General features: G+C 42.4%; 1 protein-coding gene across 9 annotated transcripts in view; it reads right to left on the reverse strand.

Annotated features, from left to right (window-relative positions):
* The window catches only part of satb2 (SATB homeobox 2), a 62,924-nt gene that overhangs the window by 32,571 nt on the left and 14,741 nt on the right, over positions 1-15,612 (reverse strand). For 3 of the 9 annotated variants that reach the window (XM_020055008.3, XM_013137971.4, XM_034286836.1), the window contains one exon: positions 4,016-4,246. In XM_020055008.3, the coding sequence (XP_019910567.1) occupies positions 4,016-4,246 (231 nt within the window). Of the gene's footprint in view, positions 1-4,015; positions 4,247-7,686; positions 8,159-15,612 lie in introns of those variants that run through there. The other 6 variants (XM_020055010.3, XM_020055009.3, XM_020055011.3 and 3 more) reach the window with 4 other exon arrangements.

The following is a 15,612-nucleotide window of genomic DNA, read 5'->3' on the forward strand; positions in this document are numbered from 1 at the left end:
TTATGTTAAAAAGCAGAATGGTGTAACAATGATGCGAGAACCAACCATTATCAAAAATCAGCAGTCATATCAATAGAATTCTGACTGTAAATTATCAAAAATCACTAGTCATATCAATAGAATTCTGACTGTAAATAATAAAAAATCAGTAGTCATATCAATAGAATTCTGACTGTAAATAATCAAAAATCAGTAGTCATATCAATAGAATTCTGACTGTAAATTATCAAAAATCTGTAGTCATATCAATAGAATTCTGACTGTAAATTATCAAATATCAGTAGTCATATCAATAGAATTCTGACTGTAAATAATCAAAAATCAGTAGTCATATCAATAGAATTCTGACTGTAAATTATCAAAAATCACTAGTCATATCAATAGAATTCTGACTGTAAATAATAAAAAATCAGTAGTCATATCAATAGAATTCTGACTGTAAATAATCAAAAATCAGCAGTCATATCAATTGAATTCTGACTGTATATAATCAAAAATCAGTAGCCATATCAATAGAATTCTGACTGGTCTTGCTCAACAGTGCTGATTATTTAGGAATTATATCATTCTATGGAATTTATTTAAACAGTCTTTTTGAGATAAAAGTATGAGCAGGGGTTTCTGAAGTATTTTTTTCTTCTGTTAAATGTTGGCAACATAAATGAGAATAAGTCAGAAACATCATAAACTTTTAAATATGAGATTTTTACTGGGCTTCACCATTCAAATTGCAAAAAGGAATTTTACATTTTACATTTTCAATCTACTCTCATTGTCAAATTGAAACGCTTTACTGTAACCGTTCATTTTATACATAAGCTCAAAGTGATTCTGAGAGGGATAGCTGCCCATACAATACCCACACACTTTCATGAACTGCCCAGGGCATTCTGAAACATACAGTAAGACCAGGCACTGTTATCTGACCATAGGTTACCAACATTGGACAGTCTAAGAAACTGTTCAGTTATTGTATGATTAGAGGCCAGACATGATTCCAATTGAGATCAGATGACAACTAGATCTCCCTTCTAACCTTTGGTATTCAGAATTTGCCACTACACACTGCTACAGTTAAAGGTTTCAGAATGAAAGGGGTGACATCAGAATTGAGTTTGCCCACATTATTTCGGACAGAGTGATTACAGCACAAAAATAAATATGAAAAATGAGAACCTGCCCAAAATTCCTGAATTTACCCACAAAATATAAATTGGAAGACCCCAACATTAAGGTAGCAGTAGGACAAAATTCGGGAATCGTCCATCCCGGATTTCTGGAAAACCTGGATGTTTTGAAAACCCTTAAATTTTACAGCCAAAATCTCATCCAGCTAACAGATATCACAATCCTTTTGTCTAATAGCAACAACATATTACCCCTTCACCAATATTCCTATTTTTTATGAAAGGCTGTTGGTTGTAGGCCACCTGTCAACTGCCAATTCATTAAGGCTTTCACAAGAAATGAGGTCTAAGCATTAGGCATACTCCCAGAACTAGGAAGTAGGAGCAGAGCAATACCACACACACACACACACACACACACACACACACACACACATACACACAAAGATAAACACACAGAGAAACGCACAGAAACACACACACAGGAGAAACCCACGAAGAACAGACAGGGAATCACACACAGAAAAACACACAGAGCCATATGCCCCCCCACCCCCAACACACACACACACCACATAGACAAACGCAAGGTTCAGCAGCAGCATTTGAGCCCCCTCCCTTGTTTTAATCAGTCAATTCCTATATTTCTATTTCCTCTCCATTAATCATCCCAGCTCCCAGTTTGTTGGGCTCTTATGGAGTGAATTACACACTGGAGCTCTGTGCCAATTCAAGTAAGTGAATTTCCCCCAACAGGGAAATATAACTGTCAACACAGAGCAGCTCCAAGCAGCCCTTCTCCCATCCCCCAGCTCTCTCTCTTCCCAGCACCTACCTCCTGTTCTCGGCCTCACTAACACCTGTCTATTTTTTCCTCTTTCTCTCTCCGTAGCTCCCTCTTGCTGTAACGCTTAGGAACTCTTGGCTCTCCCGCTCCTTCCCTCCAGCTCTGTCAGCAGTGGGAACGCATGGGAACGGACATGTGTGGAATACATTTCAGAAATATACGCGTGTGTTTGTAATATATACCACAGATCTATTAATTTACTGTATATCTGAATGTGTTTCCTGAGTGTATGTGTGTGTGTTCATAGGCCTACCATGTGTTTGTATGAGTGCGTTAACTAGTACACTTGAGGATGTGAGTGTGTTCCATATCATGTATATGGCATGTATTACTGTGTGTGTGTGGCCCACACATCAGGGTCGCTCTGTGGTTTGGAGGGGACACATTCAGTTTCCTCTCTTCAAAGGCAACCCTAACCCTAACCCTAACCCTAACCCCTCATTAAGACTAACCATCCACTCCAGCTGCAGCCAGGACACCTTCTCCTCATCTCCCCCAAAAAACATTTAAATGAATAAAGAATATAACTTCTAAATGCCTCAGGAATGTCTGATGTGAATGCCCATATGAACCTAAAATATTAGTTTAGATTACTCAAAAGTTTTTAAAGTATTTTTAAAATAACTAATGGCATTCACCCTTCTTGAGAGTATAAATAAATAAATATATATTTAAAGCTCAATTCCAATATTCTTTCTCACTATTGGCCTTTTCACATCAGATTCTTTAAAGCTGATCTAATTGGTCAAAATACAATATAATAAATACAAAGATCCCAATTTGACAGTGTAAACAAGCCAGAAAGCACTATGAAACATATTATTATACTTTCATGTTGAGTTTAGACAAGCAGCATAATTCTGGTATTTATTGTTAGCTTTGAAAAATTTTCTGATGTGAAAATATCTGATGTGGTTGTTCAAAGGTTGAGTAAGTAATTAGTAAGGAAAATGTATAAGAGAAATATCAGAATTTCACTGCCTGTCTAAAGGCATCCTTCCTGTTTTGTTCCCCCATGAGCTGATTTCTATAAAAATAAAAAATGACAGAGAGCAATATCACCTTAACTACAACCAAGTGTATTCTGAATGGAATTACACTTTTAGGGCCGGTTTCAGGATATACAGTATTTATAGTATACTACTTAAAGAACTTCAGGATATACAGTTTTTATAGTATACTACTTAAGGAGATACTTCAGGATATACAGTTTTTATAGTATACAACTTGAAGAGGAACTTTGGGATATACTGTATTTATAGTGTAATCCTTAAAGGAATGGTCCAGGATTTTGGTACTGAGGCCCTATATCTTCCCAGATGAAATAGACGGCACCCTTTACTTTAAAAGTAGAGACATGTAGAGACATAAAAGATGTGTGTACCTGTCTCAAGGAAGTATATAAATTCCCTTTAACAATCCCTTGAAGATATTTGAAAAAAATGCTATTACATAGTATTTTAATTTGTAGTATGTTTAAATATAACTATAACACATTCAAATATATTTGTTTTCATCTGAGCATGGTAAATTCCCTTTCTCTTAAAATGTCTCAAAAAATACAATGTGTGTATGTTGGTGTGTGTGTGTGTATTTGTGTGTTTACTGCGTTTTGCATATGCATTCATACCTTTATGTCTGCAGAGCGATCGATAACCTACAGTATAAATCAGCTTAATATACGTAGCTATACTTTATTTAGTAACCTCCGTATTATATAGTTCCCATGGCACTACTCTGGTACACACTAGACCTAGACAGGGACGTATGGGACGGAATTGATCCACACTCAATGCTAAGGATTAGTGTTATTATACAGTCCTATAAAATACTGCACTGTGACTCATGAACTCCAGAGTGCACGGCAATGCAGTATGATTAGGGCCAGGAAAGGGGCATCCAGTGCGGCCCTGGTAACATAGGATCATGGCAGAAGAGAGAGAGAGAGTAGTGTAAAGACATGGAACTGACTGTCCACACTGAGCATTACGGATGGACTCTGTAGGTGTCTGATGGAGTTGTGTAACCTGTGAAGCCTTACCTCCCAGAGGTCTGTGCGGGTTGCCATTGTGGCGCAGGAGGCGTGGCCCTGTGGGGCTCCCGTTGAGCTCCAAGCGTCCTAACTTCACCGGCGGGGGTCCGCTGAGGTCCGGGCTACCACCCCGTCGCTCTCGCTCCCACTCAGGACTGTCCTGCATGCGAGGGCTCTCCCCACCGCCACGCTCCATCCCCCTCCAGCCACCAGGAGGGGCTACTGCCAGTGGGTAAGGGCCTAGCCGGTTACAGAGAGAAGGGAAGCAAAAGAAAGGTGAGGGGAAAATTGACAAAGCACACAGATACACACGACAAAGTGACAGTGAAACAACTGTAGAAGAAAACAACCTAAACATTAATAATATGTTTATGTTCACGGAGACACATCCCAGACGGATAGCGTGGCGCTATCCCATCCCGGAATCCCCAGAAGGGATTGGGAGAAATGTTAATTGTGTCCAGTTCCTTTATGGCGATTCTATACGTGTTGCAATGGGACGTAGGGAAAATATTCCCCTTTTCTAGCAAGTTTTCTGCAATTAAGGCACTCACAGACCAGGGGCGGGGTTTCCAATTAATTTTCTGAACCGGAAGACATGGGGACCGCCCCTCTCTTTCAACACTAGAGGTGGGTTGGCGTAAAAAGAGGGATTTGGATTTTTTTTTTAAACTGCTTCCCACTGTGAAGTATGAAGGTGGATCTGCGATGTTGTGTGGTTGTGTGATTTTGTGGTTGTGTGGTTTTGTGGTTGTGTGGTTGTGTGGTTCCTAGGATTTGGGAACCTGGTTAGGATACATGGCATCATCAACTCTGTCAAGTGTCCAGAGAATTTAGACTAAATATGTCCACTTCTGCCAGGAGAATAGAACTGGGTCACCAGTGGATCTTCCAGCAGGAAAATGATCCAAAGCATTCATCCAGATACACACAAAACTGTCTCGCAGAGCAGAAATCAAGCTTTTACAATAACCAGCCGAATCCTGCAACCTAAACCTCTGAGAACCTGGGGGGTCAGCTAGCAACTGGAGGCCCATTGTGGCTAACCCAGGCCTGGGTTATCAATATTCACAGAGAGAAAGGGAGAGAGAAAGGGAGAGGGTGAGAGAGAGGTAGAAATGGAGACAGGAAGAGAGAAAGCGAGTGAGAGACCGTCTCCCACCCCCATCAAAAGCTGCATCTAGTGCCACCGCAACTATACATCCTACAAAAACATATTACCGTACTCCACAAACGCCACCATAAGCAAACACATGGTACCAAACGCCAGATAGGGAGAGAGCAGCAGGGAGGGAGAGAGAGAGAGAGAGAGACAGAGGGGGAGAGAGAGTGGTTCTGCACCAGTGTGTATGGGGAATGTAAACTGGGCTCTGTGGGGAGAAGGTTGGGCTGTGGGGTGGTGAAGGTCTGTCACACAGGAAGCGATGCCAACTCTGACCTACTGAAGCCACGCTACTCACCCAGTCAGGAGAGACGGAGGAACCTTTGGTCTTGTGTGTGTTTGCATGACACTGTGTTTGTCAGAGAGGGGCAGAAAAAGAGATGTGTGGGTGTGTGTGTGTGTGTGTGTGTGTGTGTGTGTGTGCGCGCGCGCATGTGTGTGTGTGTGTATGTGGTTGGCAGTGTCCTGGGAATTGTTGCCAGTATTATTGCCAGAGCCCTTATATTGGGATTGTCAATTAGAGAGGCTGCCAGGCCAGAGGACACATGCCAAGAGAAGAAAACACACATCTTATTTACATAGAGTCCCAGGACACTGGCGGCTAACATGTGTTACCCACCGTATCCCTGAGAGAGAGGGAGGGAGGGAGGGAGGGACAGAGAGATTGAGGACGAGAGAGAATTTCTATTTGAATGGCACTTTTTGAGCTCAAAACCTATACTGCAGTCAACACTTAATCAAACAGTTCAAACAACTCCAGAGAGAGGGAGAAGAGGACAGAGAGGGGGAGAAGAGGACAGAGAGGGGGAGGAGAGGACAGAGAGGGGGAGGAGAGGACAGAGAGGGGGTGGAGAGGACAGAGAGGGGGAGAAGAGGACAGAGAGGGGGAGAAGAGGACAGAGAGGGGGAGAAGAGGACAGAGAGGGGGAGAAGAGGACAGAGAGGGGGAGAAGAGGACAGAGAGGGGGAATGAGGCAGGGAACAGTGGGCTAGAGAGACAGGGAACAGTGGGCTAGAGAGACAGGGAACAGTGGGCTAGAGAGACAGGGAACAGTGGGCTAGAGAGACAGGGAACAGTGGGCTAGAGAGAAAATAAGCAGAAAAACAGAAGAGGTAAGTGTTAGGAACTGCACTGTTACAATTAGAAACTCCACTAGAACAGATGACTGGAACAGGGTAGTAGGTTGTGTTATATTTTAAGCTCTGACGTCTTAACAACCTATGTTAAAACGAAGAAATAAGTAGTGGGCGAGGGAAATAGGAATCACCTAATTTTGGGATCAAATGGGAGGTCCAAATAGGAAATGTGAAAGTGACACAAGAAAAATAGCATAACCTATACCCCACACTCTTCCTAACCAGAACCCCCATCCGTCCTGATAGATTTTACAGGCCCACTCTCTCTCCCTGAGTAGCCACAAAGAAAACGTTTTCACACTGCGGTCTCTGTCTCTCTTCTTCCCATCTCTCTCTTCTTGCCCCTCTCCAACTCACGCACAGGGCATCTCCTCTCATTTCTCCACAGATGAGAAAAACACCACTGACCACAGAACAACAAAAAAAACCTGCCCACACATCCCCAATTTCAGAGGAATTACAAGCTCGGGCGAAATTTCAAAATGAACAATAAATTTAAGACATTAGCCTTGGCGTGATTAAGAAGAAACTTCGCATGGGCCACAAAAAAAAAAAACAAGTGGCTGAATTCTTTGGTGTTTAATAAGATCGGCATGAAGACATATTTAAACGATCTGAGAGTGGAAATAAATGTGTTACAGGGCTAGTACAGTAGTATAGGTCATAACTCATAGAGTGGAGATCACCAACAGACTGAGAAACAGAAAGACACAGAAAGAAACAAAGAGAAACAGGGAGAGACGGAGAGAGAGACCTTGGCTATTCCTTTAAAATTCACAGGCACACAAACTGGCAGCTCTATTCATGAACAAGAGAATAGCCACATATGTCTTCTATTGTTATTGTGCCCTGTCTAATAGCTCCAGCCAATAGGGTAAGAAGATTCAATAAATAAGCTACATTGTTTTATTCTGACACACGACAAATCCGAACAAGACTGATATATTTATTTTCATAGTTAAAAATGGTATTGTCTTATTCTACGCATCAAATGATGTCTGAATTAGACTTGGTTATTGCTTGATTTCCAAATTGTATGTATTTCCAAGAAAAATGACTTTGTTTGGCTGGAAGTTTTTTCAAATTTAACTGGGTTTTTGTACTTAAATTAAGGAAACATATTTTGAAAACAGCCAATAAATAAATATATTCATCTCTACACAGAGACAAATTGGCTCCTGACCTCCTGTAAGCCACATAGTTGTTTATAGTACTTAATATGACTGGTGGCTTCACCACGCTAGCTAGCCCAGTGTGCGGACATCCACTGGGCAGGATACCGTAGTCAAAGAGAAACTGTAGAACTCTGTGAACAAGACTCTGAGTCAATTTGTGCGCATGTCTACCCCCTGCCAGCCTGCCCTCCGACTCCTTTCGCTACCTCTCAGTTCGTTTGAGAACCTCCCTCCTCCGACAAGTCCGAACCTGATCCCCAGGAGCCGACGATCCCAATCAACCTCCCCGCAGCTCGGCGGCATCTTAGCAGCCATCTTTCCTTCATAACCTCCCCCCGCCATGATCACAGATATTTGACTGAGGAGATAAAAGTAAAAAAAAAAAATTATGCTATCGACACATTTTCTTATACCCACATATGCAGCGGCGATCTAAGGGCTTGTGTCCACGTCAGACACATCACCACCTGAAGCCCGTTTGAATGTGGTGTCTGTTCATGTAAAACCCTGTGAGTTCAGCCTGGTTGTCGCGCTGTGTGTGCTGCCTTTCCAATGTGTTTCATGCGACACACCCTGCCGGTGCTGCAACCTCAGTGAACAGCATGAATGTCCACGACAAGCTCTTTCTCTTCAGTCAAACCCAGTGATCTGGTGAGACATTTCTCCGTTTGAATTATGGATAGAGTGTAAGAATGTGCCGCATATTAAATATTAAACCTGGAGCCAAACAATGACGGTTAGCCTGTGGACTGTACAGAGAGCAGAGCGGAACAGACCCGATTAAAACAGAACGGAGAAGAACAGAGCAGATGAGAGCAGAGCCGAACAGAGCATAACAGTAGAGAACAGACCAAGAACAGAACAGGGGAGAGCAGAACCAAAGCAGAACAGAGGAGAACAGACTAGAACAGAAAACGAGGGAGCAGAACAAAAGATAACAGAAAAGAACAGACTGGAACAGAACAGGGGGGAGCAGAACAGAGGATAATAGAAGAGAACAGACTGGAACAGAACTGGGGGAGCAGGACAGTCATCTGGGTCACATAGTGTTAACACAAAGTTTTGGCTTGAAGCTGTATGTGCTCGTACAGTGGGGAGAACAAGTATTTGATACACTGCAGATTTTGCATGTTTTCCTACTTACAAAGCATGTAGAGGTCTGTCCTTTTTATCATAGGTACTCTTCAACTGTGAGTGACAGAATCTAAAACAAAAATCCAGAAAATCACATTGTATGATTTTTAAGTAAATCATTTGCATTTGCATGACATAAGTATTTGATACATCAGAAAAGCAGAACTTAATATTTGGTACGGAAAGGTTTGTTTGCAATTACAGAGATCATACATTTCCTGTAGTTCTTGACCAGATTTGCACACACTGCAGCAGGGATTTTGGCCCACTCCTCCATACAGACCTTCTCCAGATCCTTCAGGTTTCGGGGCTGTCGCTGGACAATACAGACTTTCAGCTCCCTCCAAAGATTTTCTATTGGGTTCAGGTCTGGAGACTGGCTAGGCCACTCCAGGACCTTGAGATGCTTCTTACGGAGCCACTCCTTAGTTGCTCTGGCTGTGTGTTTCGGGTCGTTGTCATGCTGGAATACCCAGCCACGACCCATCTTCAATGCTCTTACTGAGGGAAGGAGGTTGTTGGCCAAGATATCGCGATACATGGCCCCATCCATCCTCCCCTCAAAACGGTGCAGTTGTCCTGTCCCCTTTGCAGAAAAGCATCCCCAAAGAATGATGTTTCCACCTCCATGCTTCACGGTTGGGATGGTGTTCATCCTTCTTCTTCCTCCAAACACAGCGAGTGGAGTTTAGACCAAAAAGCTCAATATTTGTCTCATCAGACCACATGACCTTCTCCTATTCTCATCTGGATCATCCAGATGGTCATTGGCAAACTTCAGATGGGCCTGGACATGCGTTGGCTTGAGCAGGGGGACCTTGCGTGCGCTGCAGGATTTTAATCCATGATGGCGTAGTGTGTTACTAATGGTTTTCTTTGAGACTGTGGTCCCAGCTCTCTTCAGGTCATTGACCAGGTCCTGCCGTGTAGTTCTGGGCTGATCCCTCACCTTCCTCATGATCATTGATTCCCCATGAGGTGAGATCTTGCATGGAGCCCCAGACCGAGGGAGATTGACCGTCATCTTGAACTTCTTCCATTTTCTAATAATTGCACCAACAGTTGTTGCCTTCTCACCAAGTGGCTTGCCTATTGTCCTGTAGCCCATCCCAGCCTTGTGCAGGTCTACAATTTTATCCCTGATGTCCTTACACAGCTCTGTGGTCTTGGCCATTGTGGAGAGGTTGGAGTCTGTTTGATTGAGTGTGTGAACAGGTGTCTTTTATACAGGTAATGAGTTCAAACAGGTGCAGTTAATTCAGGTAATGAGTGGAGAACATGAGGGCTTCTTAAAGAAAAACTAACAGGTCTGTGAGAGACGGAATTTTTACTGGTTGGTAGGTGATCAAATACTTATGTCATGCAATAAAATGCAAATTAATTATTTAAAAATCATACAATGTGATTTTCTGTATTTTTGTTTTAGATTCCGTCTCTCACAGTTGAAGTGTACCTATGATAAAAATTACAGACCTCTACATGCTTTCTAAGTAGGAAAACCTGCAAAATCGGCAGTGTATCAAATACTTGTTCTCCCCACTGTAGGTGTGTGTTCTGTAGGTCTGTGTGTGTGTGTGTATGTATGTGTGTGTGTGTGTACTGTAGTGGTGCGTGTGTGAACAGTACATGTGTGCGTGTATACTGTAGGTGTGTGAAAGAGTACACTCTGGCATAGCTTTGTGCTGAATACACACAATTGCATTCTAGACAGACATACAGGTTATGTCACGGTCAAGAAGCACTTCCACAGCGTCCAGGTTACATGCTTCCTTATGACAGGTCAATATATAAATGGATCAGATGACCAATAAAGTGATCTATTTAACAGCCCAGATATAACTGTTAGATTAGTTTCCTTATCAAGTTCACCAGATATCATACCGTGTAATATATGGTGCTTGGAGATCAGCAGGGAGATACGAGCGAGCAGCAGTTCATATTTAGTGGATGAAAGGTTTGACGCGATGTAAGGCCAGATGATAACAGGGAAGACAGAGAGGCATCTATACAAGACAGAGCAGCTATTCACGCAAGTCATTTGAAGTCCACTACTTTGATTATCTTGGCCACTAAGGTTTAATCTGCCAGTGAATAAAGGCTGCTCCTAAATTCCACAATTTCACAAAGACACAACAAATACAATTACAGACACGCAGGTAGAAAATGGACACGTCCATACTGATAGGACAATACTATAGAGCAACATGCACATCTATAGAAAATCCACAAAACACACATACCCACATACACAGTGATGAACCGTAGTCCACTGGAAGTGAGAACAATGGATTTTGATAGAAAATTAGGACAAAATGTCCTCATTTCCACTTATTTTCCTGGGCTTACTCATTTGTGAGGATTTTTTAGGAGTCCGGGTCCTCACTATAAATACACTACAAGGAAATTATTCCCATTCAAAACGTCCCTTACCCCTAACCCTTACCTAAACATAGACCTAACCCTACCCCCAAAAACCGAAAACCTCTACACTCACACACACACGCACGGACGCACACGCACGCTAGCGAAGCCTCCCCCACGGTACTGGACACAGAAGAAAGAGGAAATAGCTGTCATGGTGCTATTATCACGTTCAACACTGTCACTTTGGGACACCTTGGTATAACTTCTAACAGCCAAATCAGAGACTTCCTCTCCTCTGTGTTCCACATAACCCGTTCGTTGACTGACTCCCCCTCTCTCCTCCTCTCTTTTCTTCAGTCTCTCTCTGTCTCGCTTGTCTTCTCAGCATTCTGTCAAGAGGGCAGTGTGCAGGGCCAGCGGTGACACACGCAGGAATCTGAGGAAGTGAATGGTGTGCTACAGATCGAAGTGCTCTTACTAAAGTACACCGAAATTGACAGAGAAATGGACGGTAAAAGACAGGGTGTGATTACGTGTGAATGTGTGATTGAGGCAGTAAGGGAGTGAAAGTTAGAGAGAGAGAGAGAGAGATATTGATTGAGAAAGAGATGGAGAGAGAGATAATGAGGGAGAGAGAGGGGGAGGGAAGAATAGAGAGGTAGAGGTAGAGTCAGGGAGAGAGATATTTAGGTAAAGAGCAAAAGAGAGGGATGAATGTATTTTTAAAGGGTGTGGGGTAAGAAACACGGTATCACAAGGTTCCCTTTAATATCAGATGTTCTAATTCACTTTAGATGGGTGGTACACATCACTGGTTGTCTCAAGGTAAAATGTTAAAGACCCAATTAGTAAAACAAAAAATTAAAAAACTTTGACTTACAATTATTTCCATCCCCTCAATCCGTATGTTAAGGGTTACATTTATTTATGTAAACCTTATTTATTTGGGTTAGGGTTGGAACATACATAGTTATAGCAAGTATTTGTGCTACAAATGGTTTCACTTGTTACCAGGGCCTGGATAGGATTTGGGCCACAAACACTAAAAGGTTACCATTTCAAAGCAGTGCAAGTAGGGAAAACCCTAGCATGGGTTATTGACGTTCCTTGTCCATGGACAGCTTAAAGGGTAAGGATAGCAATGCGTCATTTGTGAGCTTTAAGTTTTGGGTAAGGCTTATAAAAACCCCAAAAATGACTCTAAAGTGTCCAGCATGATAGTTTGTGTGGAACTGCCCTTGAACCCGGTCATCGGAGTACATTGACTAGTTACCTAGTTACTAGTTACCTATCTATCAACCCTGTATGCAACTTGTTAAAGAAATCACCAGTCACATAACTAACAGCACTCACCATGGACCTATTGGTTATAACCTCATGCACATAAGTGTCCCCTAACTAGACAAACTTCACATAAACCTGAATCTGCAGTGAACATGCTGCAGAGAGGGTGCAACATATGGCTGAGACACACTGGACAACAGACAGACAGCGGAGCGTGGAGGAGGAACAGCACAACTACGAATACAGACAAATACAAACCACCACAAGTGAACAAGGAAAAAAGACAGGGACAACACAGACGACCCCAAAGGAACGTCGAACTTGAAAAACAGAAAAACAAAGCTCAACTTACAGTAGCTTTACTCAGCTTTCTCTCCGCGCCCGGCCCTGTGCAACAAGCCACAGATGCATATACAGGGCAACTGCAGCCTGTTCGCTAAGGTCGCGTGATAAGGCTGAATTCATGAAACGCTCCATCACAGACATGCAAAGCAGAAAGGAGGTAGGGCTTACGCTACGTTATTAGCCATATCACACGGAACGATTAGATTAATCACATTACTGAACGTATACTCAGCAGAGCTCTGGTCTTCAACAGACATCTGTGCTCTCAGTTGGCAGCCTGTTCCTTTCTATGTGTTCGCAACATTTAATAAGGTCCCTCTGGACACCGATCACAAGTAGTGCGCTACACACAGGATAGGGTGCCATTGAGGCAGAGTTTTACGGCAGGGCTATGAACCAGTTGCAAATGCCCCACTCTGTGACCAAATAAAAGAGTAGCTGCTCTCTCTCTCTCTCTCTCTCTGTCTCTTCCTCTCTGTTACATTCTCTATCTCTCTTTTTCTCTTCCTCTCTCGCCCCATCCCTCACACTCACAATGAAAGCTACTTACAGGTGAAGGTGAGAACGAGGGCTCTTCCTGACAAGCAGTAAGCGTTTGGCATGGAACCTACTGACACCCCTCAACCACAACATAGTGGTAAATAAAAGTCACCTGGGATGACCTGGAAAACCTGTGCTGGTGTGTTTGAGTCTTATGGGGACTACGGGCTGGTTATGTGTGTTGGAAGACTTCAGGAAGGGCTGAACTGGAATGTGTTGTTGTGGTGATCATGGGAGGAGTTTGAGAGAAGGGACAACTGAGGGCAGGGGGCGGTTTGGAAAGAGGGGGAGAGTTGATAATGAGAGGTGCAGAGATGATAGGACGGAGAATTGAAAAATGAGGGAAAGGGGGCAACAGCCCTTTGGGTGAATATGTTTAGCTCTCTCATAAACATCTAACTTCATAATAAAAGATGAAGAGTTAAACGGCAGAACTTTATAACGCCTCCCTGTTGTGTGCACAGACACACACTCACTCACACACATACACACGCACACAGACACACCACAACCAATACACAACACAGACTGGTGGCTTTAACACTTTCAGGGACCACACACTGACTGACAGGAAAACATCTGGGAGTCCAGGCCAACTCTCTGGAACAGCTTGGGAACACACACCCACCACACACACACGCACGCGCACACACACGCACACGCACGCACACACACACATCCACCACACATGCACAGTGACATCCATAGAAATAGTGTATCCTGAGGTCCTGTCTATTGCGCTGTTGACTGCAGCAAGGGCCGGCCACTGGATCAACTCCAGGGTAACAGCAAGCCACATCAACCGGACTGCTCTCTAATGCCCTTCTTCAGTGCATGCTGCTCCCTCCAGACTCAAGGACACGGACTGTCGGTTCATAAATAAAGTGATTAGAAAAAAACGGAATTCAAGAACAACAAAATAAATGAATGTGTTCACATAACGGTATATAGACCACCCTCTGCTAAGGATGTGTGTTTATGTTATATGGATATATAGACCACCCTCTTCTAAGGATGTGTGTTTATGTTATGTGGATATATAGACCACCCTCTGCTAAGGATGTGTGTTTATGTTATGTGGATATATAGACCACCCTCTTCTAAGGATGTGTGTTTATGTTATATGGATATATAGACCATCCTCTTCTAAGGATGTGTGTTTATGTTATATGGATATATAGACCATCCTCTTCTAAGGATGTGTGTTTATGTTATGTGGATATATAGACCACCCTCTTCTAAGGATGTGTGTTTTTGTTTTATGGATGTATTGACAAGCCTCTGCTAGGGATGTGTGTTTATGTTTTATGGATGTATAGACCAGCCTCTGCTAAGGATGTGTGTTTATGTTTTATGGATGTATAGACCAGCCTCTGCTAAGGATGTGTGTTTATGTTTTATGGATGTATAGACCAGCCTCTGCTAAGGATGTGTGTTTTTGTTTTATGGATGTATTGACAAGCCTCTGCTAGGGATGTGTGTTTATGTTTTATGGATGTATAGACCAGCCTCTGCTAAGGATGTGTGTTTATGTTTTATGGATGTATAGACCAGCCTCTGCTAAGGATGTGTGTTTATGTTTTATGGATGTATAGACCATCCTCTTCTAATTATGTTTTGTTGAACTATTTAACTGATGTTCTGAAACAATGGAACAGCAACAAAGAACAACTTTTAATGGGGGATTTAAGCATTAAATGGTCTGAGAAAAATGTGTACAAAATAAAAATACAAAAACTATAAATTCCAAAACAGCCAAATGATTGATGGACTGACAACAATGATTAATTCCTTTAAGTACCAACTGGACTTTATATCTTTCAATAAGCCAGACCGCAAAACAAAGTCCTACAACCTCATTACAGTACGGTCAGACCATAAGCTCACAGACTGGTTGCTAGAAAACTCTCCAAAACAAGATTCAATTTAGATATTCGACAAAGGGATAAAAACTCCATGTCGTACATTCTAAATACATTCTAAAAAATGTTAGCTTGATAGAATGAGCAAGGTAACATCTGGTGTAAATCTGGAAAGTGATTGCAATTAAACTAAAGGTCACAACCCCAAGAAATCTTAACAAATTTACCAAACAGGTGTCTCAAAAAACAAACACAAAAACAAGCCTACTATGGTCCAGGGAGAATGGCAATTTATGAAAATACAAGCTGCTTAAATGAGATATTTCTAATATGTTTAAATCAGGCCTAAGGATAGACCAACTAGGCTATAAAAGACCGGGGGGAAATGAAACTGAGCCTAAAGAAAGCTAAAGATCTTTTTGGTCAGTATGAAGAGTGATGAAAAGAAAATCGCCAAACCATTTGAAAAGAATAATTGACAAACTCACTGGAGGGTGTCATGCCAATTCTGATGAGTTACAACCGAGTAAATGTCAAAATCTCTGTCATTGCAACCAACTATAGTACGTATGTACTTTACTCAGAACTAGAACTGTGGCAAAA

Source organism: Esox lucius, chromosome 16, assembly GCF_011004845.1.
Source record: "Esox lucius isolate fEsoLuc1 chromosome 16, fEsoLuc1.pri, whole genome shotgun sequence".
Taxonomy (NCBI): Eukaryota; Metazoa; Chordata; class Actinopteri; order Esociformes; family Esocidae; genus Esox; species Esox lucius.